This window comes from Anolis carolinensis, unplaced genomic scaffold, assembly GCF_035594765.1.
Source record: "Anolis carolinensis isolate JA03-04 unplaced genomic scaffold, rAnoCar3.1.pri scaffold_11, whole genome shotgun sequence".
NCBI classification, from domain to species: Eukaryota; Metazoa; Chordata; class Lepidosauria; order Squamata; family Dactyloidae; genus Anolis; species Anolis carolinensis.
The window spans coordinates 22,342,524-22,367,959 of record NW_026943822.1 but is presented as its reverse complement, the minus strand read 5'-3'; the positions used below and the strand labels follow the sequence as shown (position 1 = coordinate 22,367,959).

Here is a 25,436-nt window from a genome sequence, read left to right as displayed (position 1 = left end):
ACTTAAGCCTCTTCCACAGATTATCAGATTTGAACTGGATTATATGGCAGTGTAAACTCAAGGCCCTTCCACACAGCTATATAACCCATTTAGAATCTTATATTATCTGCTTTGAACTGGATTATCTTGACTCCACACTGCCATATAATCCACTTCAGTGTGCATACTAAACATAAAGACAACCATACAACAGACATTCAATACCACCACTACCTCAACAATTTCTCACCAACACCACCAGACAAAGCCACAGCAACGCGTGGCTGGGCACAGCTAGTATATTATATACTACATGTAATATTACTAATAATATTACAGTATAATGATATAGTACAATATAGTAATTTAATGCTTATATTGTGCTATGCTAATAATATCTCGTATGTACATTTGATTTGTAATCCGCTCTGAGTCCCCTTTGGGGTGAGAAAAGCGGGATATAAATGTAGTAAATAAATAATAAATAAATAAACCCTGGGTCAGATTTGACTGGTGAGTGACTGCTGAAAGAGCGCTTTAGTTTTCTTGATATTTAATGAGAGACCAAACTTTTTGAATGCTTCCACAAGACTGTTTAGTGTGTCTTGTAGGTCTTCTTCTGAATGCGCACAGATTATATTATCATCAGCATATTTGAGTTCTATAACAGACATTGTTGTGAGCTTGGTTTTGGCTCAGATACATAGGTACATCCCATTGATTCAGTTGTTCTACAGTTCATTTTTATTATTATTATTTTTCCCCTTGACTTGGGATAGATAGGATTCTGACCAGGATGCCTTATTTACCCGGCTTGGTTCAACCATTAGCAGCTGATTCCTTTTGTGAAATGGAGGGCAAAGAAAAGAGGCATCGGCACACTGGGAAATTAAACCTTTCCCATCCCTTTTGTTTGGCTGCTTTGCAGATAGCTCCAGGAATGCTTAGCGCGGAGCCCGAGGTTGGGAGAAAGCCGGTCTCTTAGCAGCAGGAAAGGTTGTTAAATATTTATTGGTAAACCTGGAGTCTTTATCTCTAAAACGAAGTTGAGTTCAATAAAATTTGATTTCGCCGGCACCGTTGCGCACCCAGGAGTGGGCTGCCTTTGAAAGGCCTGGCTTGGGAGCATTATTAAAATTCCAAAATGGATATGCAAGGATTAGTCACCGGCGGTGCCACATGCCACGGCTGGGACTTGGGATTGATTCCGGAAGCTTTTACATGGAAGGCATCCGATCTATGCCGAGCGATGGACCCACCAGAACTGTGGCCTCTAAGCTCGCCTATTGATTCGCTACCTCGAGGAATCATGCTCAACACTGTTTGCTCATTCTAATTCTTCTGACACTTGTTCATTGAGTGGGTTATTTTTTAGGTGGGTCCATAGTGCTAAATTGAAACCAGTTGAGTATTCCAAAAAAGAGACCCATAGAGTCAGTTGGTGATAAATCAGAAATCATTCAATGAGTGCGTTGATGTGCGTTTTCTGGGCTGCCTGTCCATGTTCCAGAAGCATTCTCCCCTGACGTTTTGCCCGCATCTATGGTAGACATTGGAACATGGCCATACATCCCGGAAAATACTGTCTGGCCATGTTCCAGAAGCATTCTCTCCTGACCTTTCACCCACATCTATGGCAGACATTGGAACATGGCCATACATCCCAGAAAATACTGTCTGGCCATGTTCCAGAAGCATTCTTTCCTGACATTCCACCCACATCTATGACAGGCATTCTCAGAGGTTGTGATAACTGTTGGAAACTAGGCAAGTGGGTTTATATATCTCTGGAATGATGTCCAGGATGGGAGAAAGAACTCTTGTCTGTTTGAGGCAAGTGTGAATGTTGCAGTTGATCACCTTGATTAGTACTGAATGGCCTTGCAGATTCAGAGCCTGGCTGCTTCTTGCCGGAAGGAATCCTTTGTTGGGAGGTGTTAGCTGACCCTGATTGTTTCATGTCTGGAAACAAGACAAGAAACAATCAGGGTCCAACAGACCTCACAACCTCTGAGGATGCCTGCCATAGATGAGAATGCTTCTGGAACATGGCCAAACAGTATTTTCCGGGCTGTATTGCCATGTTCCAAAACACCTGGAGGGCCGAAGTCTGTCCATGCTTGGTGTAGATGCCCCACTGGTCTCCCTTCTTCCTGCTTTCCCCACAAACCCAGCCACAACGTATGTCCTGACTTCTAGTTCTCCTTCAACCGTTCCACCATTGACTCCGAAATCTTGGGCACGTTCATTATAATTTTGCACTGAGGTTTTACCAAAGTCAGGCCCTTAAAAGATGCTCTTGCAGACATCTGGTTCAAGGGTGAACGTCAGGGGTGTAATTTATGATTACCTTACATTAGCTGACTCTGAAATGTTGCTCGGGGACTTCTTTCCACTCTTGAACAAAGGAGAAGGCGGCCTTTCCCAGTCCTGCTCCGTCAGCTCAGTTAAACTTTCCTCCCGGCGAAAGACTGTTCCCTGCTTCGGCAGGTGATGCCCTTTGCTTACAGAAAGCTGAACCCAGAGATAATGAGGAGCAGAGGTTGTTTTGTCAGAGGCACGCCACAGAGATGCCGTCTGTGAAATTTAAATGGTGATAAACAGAGGCTACATAAAGTAGGATGTGTATTAGAGATGTGCATAGTGGCTGAAATCCAATTAGTAATTCGTTTCGGAGATTCGGAGGGTTCCTGTTCTGATTCGTAATCCGAATCTCCGAAACCTCGTAATTGTTTCATTAGTGACAATGAGGTGGGATGTGTATTAGAGATGTGCATAGTGGCTGAAATCCGATTAGTAATTCATTTCGGAGATTCGGAGGGTTCCTATTCTGATTCGTAATCCGAATCTCCGAAACCTCGTAATTGTTTCATTAGTGACAATGAGGTGGGATGTGTATTAGAGATGTGCATAGTGGCTGAAATCCGATTAGTAATTCGTTTCGGAGATGCGGAGGGTTCCTGTTCTGATTCGTAATCCGAATCTCCGAAACCTCGTAATTGTTTCATTAGTGACAATGAGGTGGGATGTGTATTAGAGATGTGCATAGTGACTGAAATCCGATTAGTAATTCATTTCGGAGATTCGGAGGGTTCCTATTCTGATTCGTAATCCGAATCTCCGAAACCTCGTAATTGTTTCATTAGTGACAATGAGGTGGGATGTGTATTAGAGATGTGCATAGTGGCTGAAATCCGATTAGTAATTCATTTTGGAGATTCGGAAGGTTCCTGTTCTGATTCGTAATCCGAATCTCCGAAACCTCGTAATTGTTTCATTAGTGACAATGAGGTGGGATGTGTATTAGAGATGTGCATAGTGGCTGAAATCCGATTAGTAATTCATTTTGGAGATTCGGAAGGTCCCTGTTCTGATTCGTAATCCAAATCTCCAAAGCTTCGTAATTGTTTCATTAGTGACAATGAGGTGGGATGTGTATTACAGATGTGCATAGTGACTGAAATCCAATTAGTAATTCGTTTCTGAGATTCGGAGGGTTCTCGTTCTGATTCGTAATCCGAATCTCCAAAGCTTCGTAATTGTTTCATTAGCAACAATGAGGTGGGATGTGTATTAGAGATATGCATAGCGGCTGAAATCCGATTCATTTCGGAGATTCGGAGGGTTTCCGTTCTGATTCGTAATCCGAATCTCCGAAACTTCGTAACTGTTTCATTAGAGGCTCAGTGTGTTCTCGAAGGCTTTCATGGCTGGAATCACTAGGTTTCTGGGCTGTATGGCCATGTTTCTGAAGCATTCTCTCCTGACGTTTCTCCCACATCCTCAGCAGTTGTGAGGTCTGTTGGAAACTAGGCAAGTGGGGTTTATATATCTGTGGAAAGTCCAGGGTGGGAGAAAAACTCTTGTCTGTTGGATGTTTGGCTTTCTAATGGCTTTTGTTCTCCCTCCGATGACAATACCGACCAATTTTCTTCCCATCTCCTCTCCTGCGCACCATCACCTCCTCCCTTCTCAATCTTCATTCCCCAAAGCTTGACACTGTCATTCCTTCGCCGCCTCTCATAACCTATCATTTCAGATTCTTTATTGTCTTCGGGGCCCTTTGATGATAAGTTCGGCACCATTAATGCATTTTAATATATTTAGCCTCATAAAGTCCCAAGAAAGGGAGGCAAGTGCCATTATCCCCGTTTCCAATTTCTTTTTTTTCTTTTCTTTTTTTACTATTATTACCGTATGCTTCATTTATCGAGAGAGGCCGAGGCGCAATGCCTCTCAACATTTGGGTAATGAGATGTTTGAATAAACAGGAGGGCGGTCTGCAAAAGGTTTGCATTTGCAAGAGGCTACGGATAATAGCGGATCCTATTGGAAGGAGTGAGCTTTTGCTGGAAGTGACCACAAAGCTGGCCTGGAGGACCTAGAAAATGCCTAGAGATGACATAATTGGGAAGAGATAGAAAGTGAAGCAATATTGCATAGATAGATTTCACTAGAGATGGAGGTCAAAGGGACTCAAGCGTAGGAACAAGGTTTTCATCCATAGGTTCGCTCTCAAATATATCCAAGATGAAGTTGCATGGGCAAACAGCATGCAATTCGTTGACATTTCTGCATTAGATCTCCTAATAACTACAACCATGTGATAGCACCACTCAGCTATTTTTAAGGCCAGGAACATGTGCCTTTGGCATCCAGATGCAATTAACTGCATTATAACAATGTTAGAGTTAGAAGGGATGTCCAGAGGACACCTAGCCATGCTACTTTGCATCATACCAGGGATCACAAGCACAACTCCATCATCCTTGAGAGAAGGTTGTTCTGTGTTTCCAATGAAGGACAGACCTTCGCAGGGGGTCTGTTGCAATTGCAAACATTCCTTAACATTCGGAAGTTTTGTCTCACCTTTGGTTGAAGTCTACGTTTCTACAATTACCACCCACAGATTCTAATCCTTCCTGTTGTAGCTCAGCCGTCATGGCCTACATTTCATCCAGAGGTGGATTTGGAAACAGATTATGCTACAGATTTTGGAGACATTCCTGACCCGGACAGCAGCCCCTTGGCCTTGCAGCTGCCGGATGTTGCCGAACCAGAAGCTCCGTTAATTGGCAAAGATTCCGATGTCTCATCCGTGGCACCTACACCAGATGGTGTTGACTTGGGCGAAGATGAGCTTTTTAATCGGAGGGACTTTGTTATGAGAGATAGGAGCAGAAGGGAGGGTGTGAGAAGAAGTAAAAGATTGGCCCTCAAACTGGATAATGACTAACTTTCCCATGTGAAGTTTAGTGGGTCCTGTACTCTTTAATCTTGCAATCTTGGTATTCCCTTAAAAGTGCCCATCGCTGTGTGCTCATTGCAGTGTCAACTTTGCCTTTCCTCAGAAGAGGTTCCAGTATCCAGCTCCTAGGTTTGTCTCCTGCCTGGAAACCGTGCCAGGTTCCCAGTTCCATGGAAAACCGCGCTGTGCTGTGACTCCCGAGTAGACTTGGCCTTGTTACCTTGCTTCCCTTGTTCCTGAGTCGAGACTGACTGTGCCTTGTTTACCTTGCTTTCCTGGTCCTGTGACGGGACTCTCCATGTGGATTACATTGCAGTTTTGCAGCGTTTGATTCCTGGCTCTTGTTTTAAAGACTATCCTTGACTTTTGTGTGAAACTATTGAGTTTCATCAGTGGACTACAAAAAAGACATTGCTGAACTTGTTCTGAACTGCTAAAGACTTTATATTAAGGACTAATCTTCATACTGACTTATTTCACTAACTACGTGTGTGTGTGTATGTGTGTGTGTATGTATATGTGTATATATATATATATATATATATAGGTAATGAAATTTCGGCCTAGGACAAAACAACAAAACCACACATCCCAGAAACACAAAACTTGGCAGCACAACCCCTCATCCATGCCTCTACATTCATACAACAAAAAGAAAAGAAATATAAAGTCCTAATTAGAGGGAGAGGAATAATTGTTTTTATCCAATTGCTGCCAGTTAGAAGGCTAAGCTCCACCCACTTGGTCTCCTAGCAACCCACTCAGCCCAGGGGACAGGCAGAGTTAGGCCTCACTTGGGCCTCTTGCACACTGCCTATAAAATACAGATTATCTGATTTGAACTGGATTATATGGCAGTGTAGACTCAATGCCCTTCCACACAGCTATATAACCCATTTATAATCTTATATTATCTGCTTTGAACTGGATTATCTTGACTCCACACTGCCATATAATCCACTTCAGTGTACAGTCAGACACAACTGGACTTAATGTCAGGAGAAAACCTTTACCCTTTACCTTAACTACCACCAATTCCTCAATACTTTATTTCACATACCACCAGACTTCGCCACAGCAACGCGTGGCTGGGCACAGCTAGTCTATATATATATATGGGTAATGACATTTCGGCCTAGGACAAAACAACAAAACTACACATCCCAGAAACACTAAACTTGGTAGCACAACCCCTCATCCATGCCTCTAGGTTCATACAACAAAAAGCTCCAGCTACTCCAGAAAACGGCCAGGCTTTGAGACTGCAAGGCTATTCACTGCTATTCCACTTGGCCAAGAAAGGATTCCCATAAGCCACAACAACGCGTGGCGGGGCAAAGCTAGTGTGTGTGTATATATATATATATATATATATATATATATATATATATATATATATATGCATGCTCCTGCAGCCTCATCTATTTGAGGCTCATCTATTTCATTTTCTCAGATATTTGATTATTTAGTTGGCTGTCCATGCTTATGGGTGTGATTTTTGTGGATTCAATTAAAATGCCCTCCCTATGGAGCTACCGCGGCCCCCAATCCCAGGAGTTGCAGTATGGCGAGGTAGTGACACCGTTTGACAAAAGGCCTTGTACAACTACAACTCCCAGGATTCCATAGCAACAAGCCACGGCAGTTCAAGTACATTGATTCTGCAACGTAGATGCCCACACTGAAGAAGTCTTTCCTCTCATTGTCATCCTGATCCTTTAAACTGGAGATGCCATGTATTTGAACCTGGAGCTCGGTGTGCTTGCCGATCTCAATTTTTGCATCCCAATCAACACCTCTGAGGCTTTGGTGCGAATTAGAACAACATAATCCAATTAGGACTGATTATTTTTCACACTTCCCTGAATGTTGTCAGCACGGTGAGAGAAAAGAAGGCAAAGTGAAATGTGTAACCTGAGAGCGAGTACACGGTGTGATGCTTCTTTGTCTCACTTGTTTTACTTTTTGGCCCTTTTCCCTGCTGAAAATCAAAACAAATTGGGGTCAAGTTGGCAAGAATGATTAAAACGCAAGAACACATAAGCAATGAAAGCCTGTAGCAGTTTACTTATGCCTGAGACGACTGGAAAGGGCGAGAATCCTTTCCTTATGAAACCACCTAGATGGTCTTTGAGGTCCCTTTCCTTATCTATGGTCTTCTGATGGCCTTATGAGATCATCTAGATGGCCTTTGAAGGTCCCTTTCCTTACCTATGTTCTTATGAGACCATCTAGATTGTCGTTGAGGATCCCTTTCCTTATCTATGGTTTCTGATGGCCTGATGAGATCATCTAGATGGCCTTTGAAGGTCCCTTTCCTTACCAATGGTCTTATGAGACCATCTAGATGTTCTTTGGAGGTCTCCTCGCTTACCTATGGTCTTATGAGATCGTCTAAATCAGGGGTCCTCAAACTAAGATCCTCCAAGGTCATTGACCTGGCCTCTGTCCTAAACCTTATACTTAGCATTGACCTAAGTCTGAAATGACTTGAAGGCCCACAACAACAACAATCCTAATTTTGGACGATTTCATCCTAATCCGGCCCCCTAACAGTCTGAAGGACTGTCAATCGGACCTCCACTTAAAAAGTTTGAGGACCACTGCTCTACTCTATACCCATGAAATGACCCTTGACTTACCCATGGACCATATTACATCATAGTTTTGGATGCCAAACTTGCCCTTGACTTATACATGAGATCAACTTATACATGAGTATCTATGATAATTTTGGTGGGTCCTGGTGAGAAGGCATGTGGCTGAAAAACCCGGCTTATACTCGAGTATATACGGTATATATAAGTATACCCATAAAGTGACCCTTGACTTAACCATGGGCCATATTACATCATAATCTTGGATACCAAACCTGCCTGTGACTTATACATACGATCGACTTATCCATGAGTATATGATAATTTCGGTTGTGGCAGATATTCTTGAGACCTAAACCAGTGTTTAAGGGGTTGAAAGAAGAGTTGCAAGTGGAAACAAATGTGGTTTTTGGCCACCTCATTGTTTCACCTCCCAATGCAAACAGGAAGCGTGACCTTGTAGAATTCCCCGTCCGTTTCCTTTTTTAAAAAAATAATATTTTTATTGTTATTATTGAGAAAATTACAATTACAGTAGAGTCTCACTTATCCAACATAAACGGGCCGGCAGAATGTTGGATAAGCGAATATGTTGGATAATAAGGAGGCATTAAGGAAAAGCCTATTAAACATCAAATTAGATTATGATTTTACAAATTAAGCACCAAAACATCATGTTGTACAACAAATTTGTCAGAAAAAGTAGTTCAATATGCAGTAATTCTATGTAGTAATTACTGTATTTATGAATTTAGCACCAAAATATCACGATGTATTGAAAACATTGACTACAAAAATGTGTTGGATAATCCAGAACGTTGGATAAGCGAGTGTTGGATAAGTGAGACTCTACTGTATATAAACACATTCTGTACATTTCCCCCTCTTTTATTTACATTCTCCCCTGTGCTCCCCTTCCCCAGAGCCATCTCTTCTTCTATAGTCCCACCAAAAAGTTCAATTCTTCATTTGGAGGTAAATTCCCATCTTCTTTTTCCAATAATTTTTCTAGAAATTTTCTCCAAATACTTTCAAAATCATTTTTTTTCCATAACCCCTTCTTTACTTTTAAATTTGATGTTAGCTTGTCATTCAGTGCCATTTGCCAAACTTCTTTATACCATTCATTCATTTGTATTTTCATTTCTCCTTTCCAATATTTTGCAATTAGTAATCTAGCTGCTGTTAATAGCATGTCTATTAAATTCGTCCGTTTCCGTAGATCCCATTCAGAAGAACTTGCCAGCTCCTTATACAGTAGAGTCTCACTAATCCAAGCTAAACGGGCCGGCAGAAGCTTGGATAAGCAAATATCTTGGATTATAAGGACTGATCAAGGAAAAGCCTATTAAACATCAAATTAGGTTATGATTTTACAAATTAAGCACCAAAACATCATGTTATACAACAAATTTGACAGAAAAAGTAGTTCAATACGCAGTAATGCTATGTAGTAATTACTGTATTTACGAATTTAGCACCAAAATATCACGATGTATTGGAAACATTGACTACAAAAATGCGTTGGATAATCCAGAACGTTGGATAAGCGAGTGTTGGATAAGTGAGACTCTACTGTACTTTCAAAATCATTTTTTCCATAATCCCTTCTTTACTTTTAAATTTGATGTTAGCTTTCCATTCAGTGCCATTCGCCAAACTTCTTTATACCATTCATTCATTTGTATTTTCATTTCTCCTTTCCAATATTTTGCAATTAGTAATCTAGCTGCTGTTAATAGCATGTCTATTAAATTCGTCCGTTTCCGTAGATCCCATTCAGAAGAACTTGCCGGCTCCTTATATCTAAATTCATCTCTCCTCGACGGGTGGATTTTCTTATTATCAACCCGGAGTTGCCTTCATTTGATGTTCCAATTCCACTCGGTCATGAGTCTCTGGCACACCTTGGATGAATCATCCGAGAAACGTGGGCCTTGTACTATCAAGGGATCGAGGCGGGAGCGTATTTGCAGCGCCTCTGTTCCTGCTTTGTCTCGGATGCGTTTGAAGCCCCGCTCTCTCCGCCATAAGGATGTGCATCGCTCTTCTTTTTGAGCTCCCGGAAGCATCCAAATACGGCAAGCTGTTCTTCAGTATAATGAGGTGGAGCGGCTTCCATCTCCGCCTAATGAGACCCCTTAGACGGCATTGTGTTGTGCCAGCCATCGCTCAGCTCCTCTCTGCCTGCCTCTCTTTTTAAACAGCCATAATGGAAGTAGAGTCAATTGGATTCCGGAAGGGAAGAAAAAAGAAAAAGGAGTCTTAGCCCAACAAGGGCAGCGTCGACTTTTCAAGCAACGTGGTGCCACCGAAAACACTCACAGTTGACATCCGCCATAGTAGTACGAGGAAATATATCAGAGATGCCAAGTGGTGCCAACTGTGAAGAAGGCTTTTGACAATCACAGGCACATTTTTTGTTCAACATCGTATGGTACAAGAGAGCCCATTTTTTAAATACCGTATATACTCGAGTATAAGCCGACCCGAATATAAGCTGCGGCACCTAATTTTACCACGAAAAAACTGGGAAAACGTTGACTCCAGTATAAGCCAAGAGCGGTAAATATCAGAAATAAAAATAGATACCAATAAAATTACATTAATTGAGGCATTAGTAGGTTAAATGTTTTTGAATACAGTAGAGTCTCACTTATCCAACATAAACAGGTCGACAGAACGTTGGATAATCGAATATGTTGGATAATAAGGAGAGATTATCCCATAACAATTAGGTTATGATTTTACAAATCAAGCACCAAAACATTTATTTATTTTATTTATTTATTAGACTTGTATACTGCTACTCCCAATTTGGCTCGGAGTGGTTTACAGAAATAGATTAAAACAATACAATTAGCTTTAAAATAACAATTAGAACAAACATAGCCCCGAGTTTTTCACCCATCATGCTTTACAACAAATTTGACAGAAAAAGTAGTTCAATATGCAGTAATACTATGTAGTAATTACTCTATTTACGAATTTAGCACCAAAACATCACGATATATTGAAAACATTGGCTTCAAAAATGCGTTGGATAATCCAGAACGTTGGATAAGCAAATCTTGGATAAGTAAAGTTCAAATTTAAGATAAGACTGTCCAACTCTGATCAAATCATTCTTCTCATCTTCTTCAATGTAAATGTGCTTATGTATCCTTTTTAATAATAATAGAGTAAAATAATACATGTAATAATAATAATAATAATAATAATAATAATAATAATAATAATAATAATAAATAATACAGGAAAATAATACATGTAATAATAAATACAGTAGAGTCTCACTTATCCAACACTCGCTTATCCAACGTTCTGGATTTTGCGTTGGATAACCTGAGACAGGTTATTCAAATGTAGACGCTCTGAAGCAAAGGCTTCATATAATACTTGACTGATTGGTTCTTGGTGGAGTCAACTGATAGAACTTTTAGGTAGGACAGCATTGCAAACTATAGAGTAGACCATCATTGGAGAAACTAGCAATTTCTAGGGAGGTGTTGTCTCACATTTCAAAACAAACAAGCCGGTTTTGGGGTTGTTGTGAGTTTTCTGGGTTTTTTTAATTCATTGTTTGCCCCTTTTTATGAGGAACTTGGATGAGGTCCTGGATATCTCTTTAAGAGGCATCTGCATTCATGAGGCCCGTTCCCTCAAGGCTGAGATGGCTTGCGTAGGTTTTTTACATTCTGTTCCAGTTTGACAGGAGTTCGGTATTCAAGCGGTATTTTACAGATTCAAGCGCCGTCTCTGGGGGAATGAACAGTTTTAAGAGCTTAAAATAGGACATGGGTCTTTTTTTTCTCCCTTAAAAAAAGAAGGAGAAGAACATCCAAAATCCAAGAAGTTCGCATCTTGGCAAATGCAAATGCTGACCCAGAGGGACTTATGATCGACGTGACCGGCATGATATGTCCAAAGAGAAGATCCATTACTTCTAGATTCCCAAATGCTGTGTTTTGATCCACTGTTGTGGCTTACATACTGCACATACACCTATTACTTAGGAAATTACTGTATATACTCGAGTATAAGCCTAGTTTTTCAGCCTCTGCTGTACTTACGAATTCCAGTTAAGAACTGGATCTAACCATGGCTACAATCTACATCATGGCTGACATTTTGTAAATTTATGATTCCAGTAAATTTATGATTCTATAAGAATTTGCAGCACTTTATCAGTCACCTCGTGTTTACAATATTTATATGGTGCACCTTACCCAGTCTACTTTTATAACCTCTCCATTTTAATCCATGTTTTTATTAGCTCTTGTCATTTGTTTTTACTGGCTAATGTTTAAATTTTTATAATAGTGCATGTTTTTTGTCTATTGTTGTATTTTATATTACTACTAGCTGTGCCCGGCCACGCGTTGCTGTGGCGAAGTATGAGGCCCCTTCTACACAGCTGGATAAAATGCACACTGAAGTGGATTATATGGCAGTGTGGACCCAAGATAATCCAGTTCAAAGTAGATAATATAAGGTTATAAATGGGTAATATAGCTGTGTGGAAGGGCCTGGAGTCTACACTGCCATATAATCCAGTTAAAATCTGATAATCTGTATTTTATAGGCAGTGTGGAAGAGGCCTAAGTGAGGCCTAACTCTGCCTGTCCCCTGGGCTGAGTGGGTTGCTAGGAGCCTTCTAACTGGCAGCAATTGGATAAAAACAATTATTCCTCTCCCTCTAATTAGGACTTTATATTTCTTTTCTTTTTGTTGTATGAACGTAGAGGCATGGGTGAGGGGTTGGGCTGCCAAGTTTAGTGTTTCTGGAATGTGTAGTTTTGTTGTTTTGTCCTAGGCCGAAATTTCATTACCCTTTTACAGTAGAGTCTTACTTATCCAACACTCGCTTATCCAACGTTCTGGATTATCCAACGCATTTTTGTAGTCAATGTTTTCAATACATCGTGATATTTTGGTGATAAATTCATAAAAAAAGTAATTACTACATAGCATTACTGCGTATTGAACTACTTTTTCTGTCAAATTTGTTGTATAACATGATGTTTTGGTGCTTAATTTGTAAAATCATAACCTAATTTGATGTTTAATAAGCTTTTCCTTAATCTCTCCTTATTATCCAACATATTCGCTTATCCAACGTTCTGCTGGCCCGTTTACGTTGGATAAGAGAGACTCTACTGTATATATATAGATTGTTTTTATTCGGGCTTGGCCCCATGTAAGCCGCCCTGAGTTCCCTTTGGGGAGATAGAGGCGGGGTATAAAAATAAAGTTATTGTTGTTATTATTATTATTATTATTATTATTATTAGTCCCAAACACTTGGAGGTCCAAAGGTTGGGAACCACTGTTTTAGACAGTGTTGCCGTTTGTACTGTCTGCCTGAACGGGGTCCCTTTCATGTTTAATGGCTCCTCTTTCTTCTCTTCTGCAGGTGAAAGATAGGATGGTGGTGGGCGACTTGAGCATGTATAGCCCAATCCTGGCCTGCTGGCAGCCGATCCTCCTCTTGATGCTGGGCTCCATCCTCTCAGGCTCTGCCACGGGCTGCCCTCCGCGCTGTGACTGCTCCGCCCAGGAACGCTCGGTCTTGTGTCACCGGAAGCGGCTGATGACGGTCCCCGAGGGCATCCCCACGGAGACCAAGCTCTTGGACTTGGGCAAGAACCGCATCAAGACTCTCAACCAGGATGAGTTTGCCAATTTTCCTCACTTGGAGGAGCTGGAGTTAAACGAGAACATTATCAGTGCCATCGAGCCGGGGGCTTTCAATAACCTCTTCAACCTCAGGACTCTGGGTCTCAGGAGCAACCGGCTCAAGCTCATCCCGCTGGGGGTGTTCACCGGACTCAGCAACCTTACCAAGTTGGACATTAGCGAGAATAAAATTGTGATTCTTCTGGACTATATGTTCCAGGACTTGTACAACCTCAAGTCCTTAGAGGTCGGGGACAATGACTTGGTCTATATCTCCCACCGGGCCTTCAGTGGCCTCAACAGCTTAGAGCAGCTAACCTTGGAAAAATGCAATTTGACCACCATCCCCACAGAAGCACTGTCTCACTTGCACGGCTTGATTGTGCTACGGTTGAGCCACCTGAACATCAACGCCATCAGGGATTACTCTTTTCGGAGGCTGTACAGACTCAAAGTGCTGGAGATCTCACACTGGCCCTACCTAGATACCATGACATCCAACTGCTTGTACGGTCTCAACTTGACATCCTTGTCCATCACCAGTTGCAACCTGACGTCCATCCCTTATATCTCCTTGAGGCACTTGGTTTATCTCAGATTCCTGAATTTGTCCTATAACCCCATTCTCACCATCGAAGGGTCCATGCTTCATGACCTACTCAGGCTTCAGGAGATACAGCTGGTGGGTGGTCAGCTCACTGTGGTGGAACCATATGCTTTTCGGGGTCTGAACTACTTGCGTATCTTGAATGTTTCAGGGAACCTCCTGAGCACCTTGGAAGAGTCAGCCTTCCACTCAGTGGGGAACCTGGAAACACTTATCATAGACAACAACCCATTGGCCTGCGACTGTCGACTCCTCTGGATTTTCCGACGGCGCTGGAGGCTCAATTTCAACAAACGGCAGCCCACCTGCTCCACCCCTGAATTTGTCCAGGGGAAAGAGTTCAAGGACTTCTCGGAGGCGCTCCTGCCTAATTACTTCATCTGCCGCCGGTCTCGGATACGGGACCGCAAACCCCAACAGATCTTTGTGGACGAGGGCCACACGGTGCAGTTCATCTGCCGTGCGGATGGAGACCCACCTCCCAACATCATGTGGCTCTCTCCCAGGAAGCACCTCATCTCTACCAAAACCAACGGGCGGCTCACCGTCTTCCCCGATGGCACGTTGGAGGTGCGTTACGCCCAGATCCAGGACAATGGCACCTACCTATGCATCGCCAGCAATGCCGGAGGCAACGACACTATGCTGGCCCACCTGCACGTCCGGAGCTACTCCCCAGACTGGCCCCACCAACCCAATAAGACCTTTGCTTTCATCTCTAACCAACCCAACGAGAGTGACACCAACAGCACGCGTGCCACCGTGCCTTTCCCCTTTGACATCAAGACCCTCATCATTGCCACCACCATGGGTTTCATCTCTTTCCTAGGGGTAGTACTCTTCTGCTTGGTGCTCCTCTTTCTCTGGAGTAGGGGCAAAGGCAACACCAAGCACAACATTGAAATCGAATACGTCCCGCGCAAGTCTGATGCAGGCATCAGCTCTGCAGCTGATGCGCCCCGTAAGTTCAACATGAAAATGATCTGAAGAAAAAAGCAATTGACTCCATAGAGAGGAGTGGGTATTTTTTTAAAAAAAAAACAATAACAACATCAATATTGACAACAATAAAGAGACACAGTGCAACAAGCATACCCACCTCTCTCCTCCCCTCCACCCAGCACCCTGACTCTGGTTCGATTTCCCACAATCCCGCATCACTTTCTTCTCGTCCTCTTTGTGAAAACGTTCTGCTGATGTCTCCAGAACTTCCTATGTTTGTAGGACATCTTCTGGCACGAGTCCGGTGTCAATCCTAATGGCAAGAGGAAATTTCAAACAAACAACAATCAATAAAAAAAAGTTACGAACTTCCTCTGTAACTTTTGGTTTCAGTAATTATGGATTTTTATGAAAACTTGAAATAATAAAAAAAAACTATTTCCTATAGCTAGCTGGAATGCAAAATCTTGACTTCTTGATCTGTCCACTTCCCTTTCTGTCTTTCGGTTGCCTTTTTTTTTTTAATGCTCCCCTATACAATTGGTTTCTGGTTGTCTCAAAACACAAATGGGACTAGTCTTGTGTAGAAAAACCATGAATTTTGTGTTTTCCCATTTAATTCTTTGAAGGGTTTACTCGAATCAGTCTGGGCTGTCTCAGAAGATGTGAGGACATTTCCTCCATACATTGTGCCGAGTGGTTCTTCACTTGCTCAGTGTTGTTGGTTTGTACTTTTGTGTTGACGGTACCAGACAATTTTCTTGGCAAGATTTATTAAGAGGAAATTTGCATTGTTTTTCTTTTAGGCTGAGAGAATGTAACTTGTCTAAGGTCACCCTAAAGGTTTTGTGTGATGGAAACCTAATCCAACACTTAGTCCACTACACCAGTGGTTCTCAACCTGTGGGTCCCCAGGTGTTTTGGCCTACAACTCCCAGAAATCCCAGCCAGTTTACCAGCTGGGACTTGAAAGCCAAAACATCTGGAGACCCACAGGTTGAGAACCACTGATCTAGATCAAGGAAAATCATGGTTCTTCTGTTCTGCTTTGGTCAGACCTCAGTTGGAATACTGTGTCCAATTTTGGACACCATAGTTCAAAAGAGATATTGATAAACTGGAAGGTGTCCAGAAGAGAGAGACTAAAATGGTCAAAGGTCTGGATTCCACGAGTCTCTATGATGAATGGCTTAAAGAGCTGCATTTGTTTAGCCTGAGAAGGTTGAGAAGAGACATGATAGCCATGTATGAATATATGAAAGGATGTCATAAGAAGAAGGGAGCAAGCTTGCTTTCTACTGCTCTGGAGACTAGGACTCTGAGCAATGACAGGAAAGGAGATTCCACCTGAACATTAGGAGGAACTTCTAGTGGAGGACCTAGAGATGTTTAGAGAAAACATCTCCAATGGAGGTTGACCACAGTCCCACTAGATGACCCATAGATTCCAAAAAAGATGTTCTCTCAGATTAAATCAATGGCGTTTTCCACTTTGGGAGAGGTGCTACACCCTAATCACAGCAAATGTGGAAGAACGACTGTATTTATATTTCAGGAAGTCAGGAAGCACTTAACGTGCCCCACAATGACTCAGCCGGCTTCAAATAAGATGCTTAGGAAGAGAACAAGGCTGTTGCTTTTGCTCTGTTCGCCCATTGATAAAAGCCGCAGTTTGGTCGGTGGTGAAGCCATAACTCATCTTTCGAAAAATACCCAGAGACTTCGCAGACCATTGCAGAGCACTAAAACTTCCCCATTGCAGAGGCTCAGCCAAGGATGCCCTTGACATTAGGTGAAATGGATCTCATTCTTAAGAACCGTATAGATCTTCTGTCTGTGTTTGCGCCAGGAACGCAGCCAGGGCTTTTCTGCAGGAAGTCCATTTGCTTCAGATGGTGCAGGCTTCAGGCAGAGATGTCTCTCCAAGGAGTTGCTTTTATGTATCCGAGAGCCCGAAGATGGCCACAGAAATATATTTAAGCCAAAGTTAACAATAAGCACCACGTCTTAGGCCAGGATATGCTTTTATGGCTGGAGTCCTGTTGGTGTTTATCCATGGATAAGTCTAAAGTGATGGCAGTGAGTCGAGTTCGCAAAAACGACATTGGCATGCACTTTGTCCGCTGCATAAGCAGATACATGCATTATACATTTTGCATGTATCACCGCACAACTCTTTGAGCAAAGTTATTCCCCTTCTCCCCAGAGTAGCAACTTATCTTATGTCTCCAACATATGAAGAAGGCTATTTTCAAGGGGAATGTTAATTTTGCCTACTTGTAGGTACTTGCAGAAGGAGGGTAAATTACCGTTCCCATGCTTTCTCGCAGAAGTATCCTTGAGTATGAAGAGTGAACAAGCACAATGTGTACTTGGAAGTGCCATCTAATTTGTTTAGTGTTACTCAAGCAAGAAAGCATAGGATCAACTTCAGACAGGCTTTATTGTCTCTCGAGGATTCATCAACATCAACTGTGTCAATGTTTCTTAATTCTTAATTCTAGAAATTCTAGAATGGTGGAACTCGAAGTCGGGTAATTGAAAACTCTATGTCCTCCAATACAATCCTATGGAATGGTGGAACTCAAAGTTAGGTAATTGAAAACTCTATGTTCTCCAATGCAATCCTATAGAATGGTGGAACTCAAAAGTCAGGTAATTGAAAACTCTATGTCCTCCAATACAATCCTATGGAATGGTGGAACTCAAAGTCAGGTAATTGAAAACTCTATGTCCTCCAATACAATCCTATGGAATGGTGGAACTCAAAGTCAGGTAATTGAAAACTCTATGTCCTCCAATACAATCCTATGGAATGGTGGAACTCAAAGTTAGGTAATTGAAAACTCTATGTCCTCCAATACAATCCTATGGAATGGTGGAACTCAAAAGTCAGGTAATTGAAAACTCTATGTCCTCCAATACAATCCTATGGAATGGTGGAACTCAAAGTCAGGTAACTGAAAACTCTATGTCCTCCAATACAATCCTATGGAATGGTGGAACTAGAAGTCGGGTAATTGAAAACTCTATGTCCTCCAATACAATCCTATGGAATGGTGGAACTAGAAGTCGGGTAATTGAAAACTCTATGTCCTCCAATACAATCCTATGGAATGGTGGAACTCAAAGTCAGGTAATTGAAAACTCTATGTCCTCCAATACAATCCTATGGAATGGTGGAACTCAAAGTCAGGTAACTGAAAACTCTATGTCCTCCAATCCTATGGAATGGTGGAAGTTGAAGTCGGGTAATTAAATGGTGTTAGTCACTATCACTATTTCAGATCACCACAACTCAACCAGGAACATATCCATTTCTTTGGCCTCTGACCTCCTTCTTATTTGCTATTCTCACATTCCTTCAAACCCTGAATTCCAAACGGTCAGTTTGATCTAAAGATTCTGTTTCATCAAGGTCAATCTGCTCGTTAGCATCAGCCTGTTTGCGATCAGACTGAAAACTGTCCTCCTTTTCTGAGTCAATTTGCACCTGGCTAGTTTCAGTATCATCAGCATCATTCCCTGCTGTGGGAAAAACTCTCTGTTCCTCATCTTCTACAACAGGGACATTCTGAACCTGATTTTTAACATGAATCCCATAATCCCCTGAGGTTCCAGCTGAGTCACAACAGCATGCTACAATAACAATCCACTACAAAGCTAACTTGGTTTCAGCTTGTATTTGTGATTCTGGGGCCAGAGAAGTGGGCTGGAGCCCTTATGCTTATACTGAGCCTACTCAAAGCACAGATGCCCACAAAACTTGAAGGTTCAGTTGGACCATATATACCCTCCTTTGGTCTGCATTAAGAATCAGGTCCTCTCCGGAGTGATCTCATTCAGGTTCTCACAGGGATGCATTAGCTATGGCTGTCCATCCAGACCTTCCATGAGAAGTTCTAAACTGAACCTTTCCTCTTGCTTTCTTCAAAAATAGCTCCTGCAGACCAGTTTTAGCCTTGACAGTGAAGAGCTAAACTCTAATAACCTCCCTCTGGCATTTCTTGGGGACTTCAGCTGCCGTGTCCCTGGGAGAGCTTCGATCCTGGTGACAGCGATGAGGTGTGTTTTCGTGTCCAACTAGGCTACCTGCGGTGGAGGCTGAGACCAGGCTCTGAATCAGGAAACTTGCTTTTATCTCCTGGAGCTCAGAAACCATCAATGTCACGGTGGGGAAAAGCCTGAAACCCGAGGGCTTGGGTTAGTCTGCATTTCATTTGCATGAAGGCACTCCAATCTAATGTCCGGGGGAGGTTGAGAGCATGAAATGTCCATCTCCCTGAGTTTTCAAGGGAGTGAAAATCTCCTCCACATTTCCACTGTGTCATTGTTTCTAACTACAGTGATGAACTCCAGCCACTTAGCTTTAAAGTATGTTTCTTTTCCGGTTCCCGGTTGAACATTATTCATTCTCGATAAAAACCAGAAGGCCACATCTTTAGACATTACGAAGCACTAGAAGTACTAGTAGGATACTATAAATACCATGTATATTTTGGTTTTTAGAAAAAGAAAATATAAATGAATGTGGGTGGCAATGAAGATGCACTTCATCCTGGGTGCTATTTATCTGCTGGGCCTTTTTTTTTTTTTTTTCTGACAGCCGTGCTATGTTTAACTGGAGATGTCAGAAAACGAATCTGTTTTCTCATGCAATACATATCCTCTACATCTTCTGGAGGAAAGACTTCTAACTCTGTGCATGATCTGCATGAAATGTGCATCCCATAGACCGCATATGGTCCCAAGACTCTTATGGTTCTAGTTTCCCCCAAAATGACAGTCCCATCTGCTTGGCCCACATTAAAATTAGGGGTCAATTCAACATGATATACATCATATTAAATGTTTTTCTTCCATGAAAAAAAGTTTTATGGATGGAAGGCCACCAACAACTATATTTTGGAGTAGTGGTTCCCAAACTATTTGGTCTGTCGCCCCGTTCCAGAAAAAATATGGAAAGGGTGCATGGCTTTGAGGGCGTGGCTCCTGCTCAAGAGGGCGGGGCTGAGCCTCTCCCCTAGTCCAAGATTCAGGGCTGCAAGGGGAGGTGGGCGGGGCCACAAATGGGCAGCCAGGACTGGGATGGGCGGAGTTAGGAGCTCTGAGACAGGGCTGAGCTTCTATCTTCTGCCAGGACACAGGGGGCGGGGCTAGAGGAGGGGGCGGGGCCTCTTCCCAAGTGCCTAATGGGGCTGAACCTCTATACCCTGACCCCATGTTCTAACAAGCGCCTCAGGGGAGGTATACAGAGGCTCAGTCCTATCTCACGCTCTTGGAAAGAGGCCCCGCCCCCATCCCAGCCCCGCCCTTTAGTCCTAAAAGGCCTCTCAGGAGAAATATAGAGGCTCAGCCCTGTCTCAGGCTCTTGGAAAGAGGCCCCGCCCCCGCCCCAGCCCCATCCTTTAGTCCTAAAAGGCCTCTCAGGAGAAATATAGAGGCTCAGCCCTGTATCGTGCTCTTGGAAAGAGGCCCCACCCCTAGCCCTAGCCCCGCCCTTTAGTCCTAAAAGGCCTCTCAGGAGAAATATAGAGTCTCAGCCCTGTCTCGGGTTCTTGGATGGACGCCTTGGATGGAGGCGGGACTATTGCAGCTGGCTGCTAGTCCCGCCCTTTAGTCCTAAAAGGCCTCTCAGGAAATATATAGAGGCTCAGCCCTGTCTCAGGCTCTTGGAAGGAGGCCCCGCCCCCATCCCAGCCCCGCCCTTTAGTCCTAAAAGGCCTCTCAGGAGAAATATAGAGGCTCAGCCCTATCTCAGGCTCTTGGAAGGAGGCCCTGCCCCCTTCTCTATCTCTGCCCTCTGTGTCGCAACAAGTGCCTCGAGAGAGGTATAGATTCTCAGCCCTGTCTCAAGCTCTCGGGAAGAAGCCACGCCCCTCCCCTGGCCCCACCCCCGTGTCCTAATAGGTGCCATCACCGCCCCCCGGATCGCTGCAGTGCCCACCAGGGGGTGGTAGAGCCCACTTTGGGAATCACTATTTTGAAGGAAGGAACTGGTCTTCCTTGCCTAAGGAAACCCAATGAAATTCATGGTCGACAGTAGAGTTGTGCACATATCCCGTTTCCTTCGTTATATTCGTTCTTTCGTTACCTTCAGACACACCCTACGGTGAGATAATTTGGAGCTTTGCAATCCTCCGTTGTGGATTTTGGCTGGCTTCTGCTCAGTCCGATCCATCAGACTTGATACGGAGACCTCAGCTGCGCATAGAAGCTTCCCGTTGCATCCCTTTTTGAGTCTGCGTGATGGCCACTTGACGTGCGGCGACACACCTGGGGTACTTGGCCTTTCTCCCAGCTCCTGGGAAACATTTGCCGTCTGAGCGCCATTCACAGCGTTAACCTTTCAACAGCTGAGCTACCACCTGGCGAGCTGCGATGAATATTTCCCTCTTGGATCTTTGGTTTCCTTCTCCGCTTGGTGCCAGGTGCTGCCGAGGGATTAGCATAAACCAGACTTTGGTCTTTCTTTTCAGACAACTCCTTCTTGGCCTGGGCTTCAATAGTTAGGACTCTTTGACACCATACAGTAATATATAGCAAGATTGAATATATTAACCAGCTCATGGAATCATGGGTTTTTCATGACTGTATGGTAATTTGGGTGAAAATCATAGTTCATTATTATGCAGAGTTTCCTGTTTCCACAGTAAGCTCAGGAACATATGCTCTGCAGATATGTATGTTGTCGTTCAAGCTTTATGCCTATTGGAATTTATTTATTTATTTACAGTATTTATATTATATTTATATTTATAATCGAGCATACCCTCATGAAGCCGGAAGATGGAAAAAAGTTAAGTTGCCTCTGTGTCTGTCTATGTATGTCTAATGGCATTGAATGTTTGCCATGTATATGTACATTGTGATCCATCCTGAGTCCCCTTTGGGGTGAGAAACAAGGGCAGGATATAAATACTGTAAATATTTATTTATTTATTTATTTATTTACAGTATTTATATTCCGCCCTTCTTTCTCACCCCGAAGGGGACTCAGGATAGATCACATTGTACACATATAAGGCAAACATTCAATGCCATATAACATAGAACAGAGACAGAGACAGACACAGAGGCAATTTAAACCTTCTCCAGCTTCCAGCTTCCTGAGGTTATGCATGATTCCAGCCATAGGGAGAACAGCTGCTTCATCATCCACTGTGATGGCAACTTCCTCATTCCAAAGCGGCTGGATTATTTTTATGGTGTTGTAAATTAGCCTCCCCACATATAAGTGGTACCTAAATTTCCTACTTGATAGATGCAGCTATTTTTTGGGTTGCTTAGGTCAGCAACAAGCAGGGGCTATATTTTATTTTCAATTGTCGGGTGCTCACCCCATCACAGGCTGGCCTCGAACTCATGACTTCTTGGTCAGAGTGATTTATTGCAGCTGGCTGCTAACCAGCCTGCACCACAGCCCAGCCCCTGTATGCAATATCAATGCTTCGGTCCAGTCCTCCAGTGGGTTAGGTCCATCCGTCTTCCATCCATCTGCCTTCTGAGCTAATAGAGCCCTTCTTTCCCAGTGTATTTCTGCCATCTCATTTTAATCCTTTCTCTCAGCTCTTCTTGCAGGTTTCCTCCCTTTTCCTTCTAGACAATTAAACAGTCATAGTCACAGAGCCATGGAAACAGCCCTTCGTTCGTTGGCAGGTGCTTGATAGATCCATGTTTTCTATTTTCTTTCCGAGATGGCTATTAGCGCTGGCAATTTGCAAAGGCTTTTATAATTGACTTCTAGTTATCTTTTTTTATTAAAAAAGAAAATACTGTAATTAAAGAACCAGATTCGGCCATGCAAGGAACAGGGGGGGAAAAGGCCCCGAGAGATGTCTATCACACTCTGTTATGTCCCAAAAGAAGAGATCGGGAGAGATTCATTGCTGTTATAAAGGAACTTAAAATGCATCCCGAGACCAGATCTGGTTTTGGTTTTCCAACGGGGAGAATGGTTGTCGCTACAAGCTTGCCCTCCAAATCCGCTTAATTAAAGATGCCACTGAAGCAATTTTCTTTCTCGATGAGGCAGTTGGAGTGCGTTGGGAAATTAATGCAGATTAGAAAAGGATGAGCTGGAGTTTTGGAATGCTGTCTCCTGCGCAGAAAATACTGTTTTCTACACATTTGTGAATTTTGCGCAGAATAGCTCCCAAATTGCAAAAATTCATACCATTCCCAGATCCTTGTTGTCAGGGTTTCTCCACCCTCAAAAACATGTTTTTCTGAAAAATGCTTGCCGGTTAATTACTTCCTCATTCCATCACATAAAAGTGACTATGCTATTTAGAACTCATTTGTTCAGGAAGGAAGTAGAGATGGAGCTATAACTCTCAGAATACTGCAGAAATGAAGCCGATAGTGTCAACATTATGGTGACAACCCTGTAGTCAACTTTAGGTCACCAATGGTGACAACTTCATGGTGACAACCTTATGGTCAACTTTAGGTCAACCTTGTAGTGATAACCTTATGGTCAACTTGAAGTCACCAATGCTCTCAACCTTATGGTGACAACCGTATGGTCAACTTGAAGCCACCAATGCTCTCAACCTTATGGTGACAACTTTATGGTCAACTTTAGATCAACCTTATAGTGATAACCTTATGGTCAACTTGAAGTCACCAATGCTCTCAACCTTATGGTGACAACCTTATGGTCAACTTTAGGTCAACCTTGTAGTGATAACCTTATGGTCAACTTGAAGTCACCAATGCTCTCAACCTTCTGGTGACAACCGTATGGTCAACTTTAGGTCAACCTTATAGTGATAACCTTATGGTCAACTTGAAGTCACCAATGCTCTCAACCTTATGGTGACAATCTTATGGTCAACTTTAGGTCAACCTTATAGTGATAACCTTATGGTCAACTTGAAGTCACCAATGCTCTTGACCTTATGGTGACAACTTTATGGTCAACTTTAGGTCAACCTTATAGTGATAACCTTATGGTCAACTTGAAGTCACCAATGCTCTCAACCTTATGGTGACAACCTTATGGTCAACTTTAGGTCAACCTTATAGTGATAACCTTATGGTCAACTTGAAGTCACCAATGCTCTCAACCTTATGGTGACAATCTTATGGTCAACTTTAGGTCAACCTTATAGTGATAACCTTATGGTCAACTCGAAGTCACCAATGCTCTCAACCTTATGGTGACAACCTTATAGTCAATTTTATATCACCAATGCTTTCAATCTTATGGTGACAACTTTATGTCACCAATAATGTCAACTGTATGGTGACAACTGTATAGTCAACTTTATGTCACAAAGGTGTCAACCTTTTAGCCAACTTTAGGTCAACAACTGTGTCAACCTCATAGTGACAACCTTATGGTCAACTTGAAGTCACCAATGCTTTCAATCTTATGATGACAACCTCATGGTCAACATTAAGTCACTAATGGTGACAACCTCATAGTGACAATCTTATGGTCTGCTTTATGCCACAAAGGTATCAATCTTATGGTCAACCTTAGGTCATTGATTGTGTCAACCTTATAGTGACAACCTTATGTTCAACTTGAAGTCACCAATGCTTTCAACCTTATGGTGACAATTCATTCAACGGCACAACTGAAATGAGGGTCTTCCAGGGTCACTCTATGGTTAACTTCTAGTGGAAGTTGACCATAGAAGCTGCCCAGAAGGACCTACAGATTGCTAGAACCATGTGATAGTTGAATTGTTGGATAATCAAATCCAGAAAAGTTGAACCCACAAATGTGGAGAGGTGACAGACTCATCATCTGTTGAACTTTTTTTTATTTGAATCTGTAGTTGGTGCTTATGACATCAAGTTTAATGGCACCACCAGTGCTATCCCTTGGAACACCATGCTGTGGGAATTATTATACTCTGCTGAATACTTATAGGATCTAGGCACACATTTCCCAATGCCCTCTCCTTTCCTTTGTGAAGTCAGGAGGAAATGATCTCCCCGAGCTTCCAGCCCATCCCTGCTTATCTCCCATCAGGGCAATAAATCTGTGCCAGATAAACACGCAGCCTAGATTTTTATTAAGATCTTGTAAACAAAATTATCAGAGTGCCAGGATAGGCTTCCTGCTGTTTTGTAATGGAAGAAAGAGGTCAAGTAGCAATGCAGAGGAACAGAACTCTCTGTTCATGGCTCTTTGGGAAAGGAAGAGAATGCTAGCTCCCTATTAATAATACGAATTAATTGACAAAATAATTTTCATTCTGTGTTAAAAGCTGATGGATAGGTTGGGCATAAAGATCTGTCCAGCTTCTGATCAGGACAAAATGGAGATGACAATCACAACAGTTCACATGATTTCAAATTGGATTTATTCTGCAATGTACGAGGGTTGAATGAAAAGTAATGCCTCCACCTTCGTAACTCCTCAACA

At 42.6% G+C, this 25,436-nt stretch overlaps 1 protein-coding gene across 4 annotated transcripts in view; it reads left to right on the top strand.

Moving 5' to 3' along the window:
• lingo1 (leucine rich repeat and Ig domain containing 1) overlaps window positions 1-15,499 on the top strand; it is a 386,928-nt gene extending 371,429 nt beyond the window's left edge. For all 4 annotated transcript variants that reach the window (XM_062963431.1, XM_062963430.1, XM_008119179.3 and 1 more), the window contains one exon: window positions 13,241-15,499. In XM_062963431.1, the coding sequence (XP_062819501.1) occupies window positions 13,253-15,097 (1,845 nt within the window). In that variant the 5' untranslated portion in view covers window positions 13,241-13,252 and the 3' untranslated portion in view covers window positions 15,098-15,499. The remainder of the gene's footprint in view (window positions 1-13,240) is intronic.
• Window positions 15,500-25,436: the final 9,937 nt, after the last annotated feature.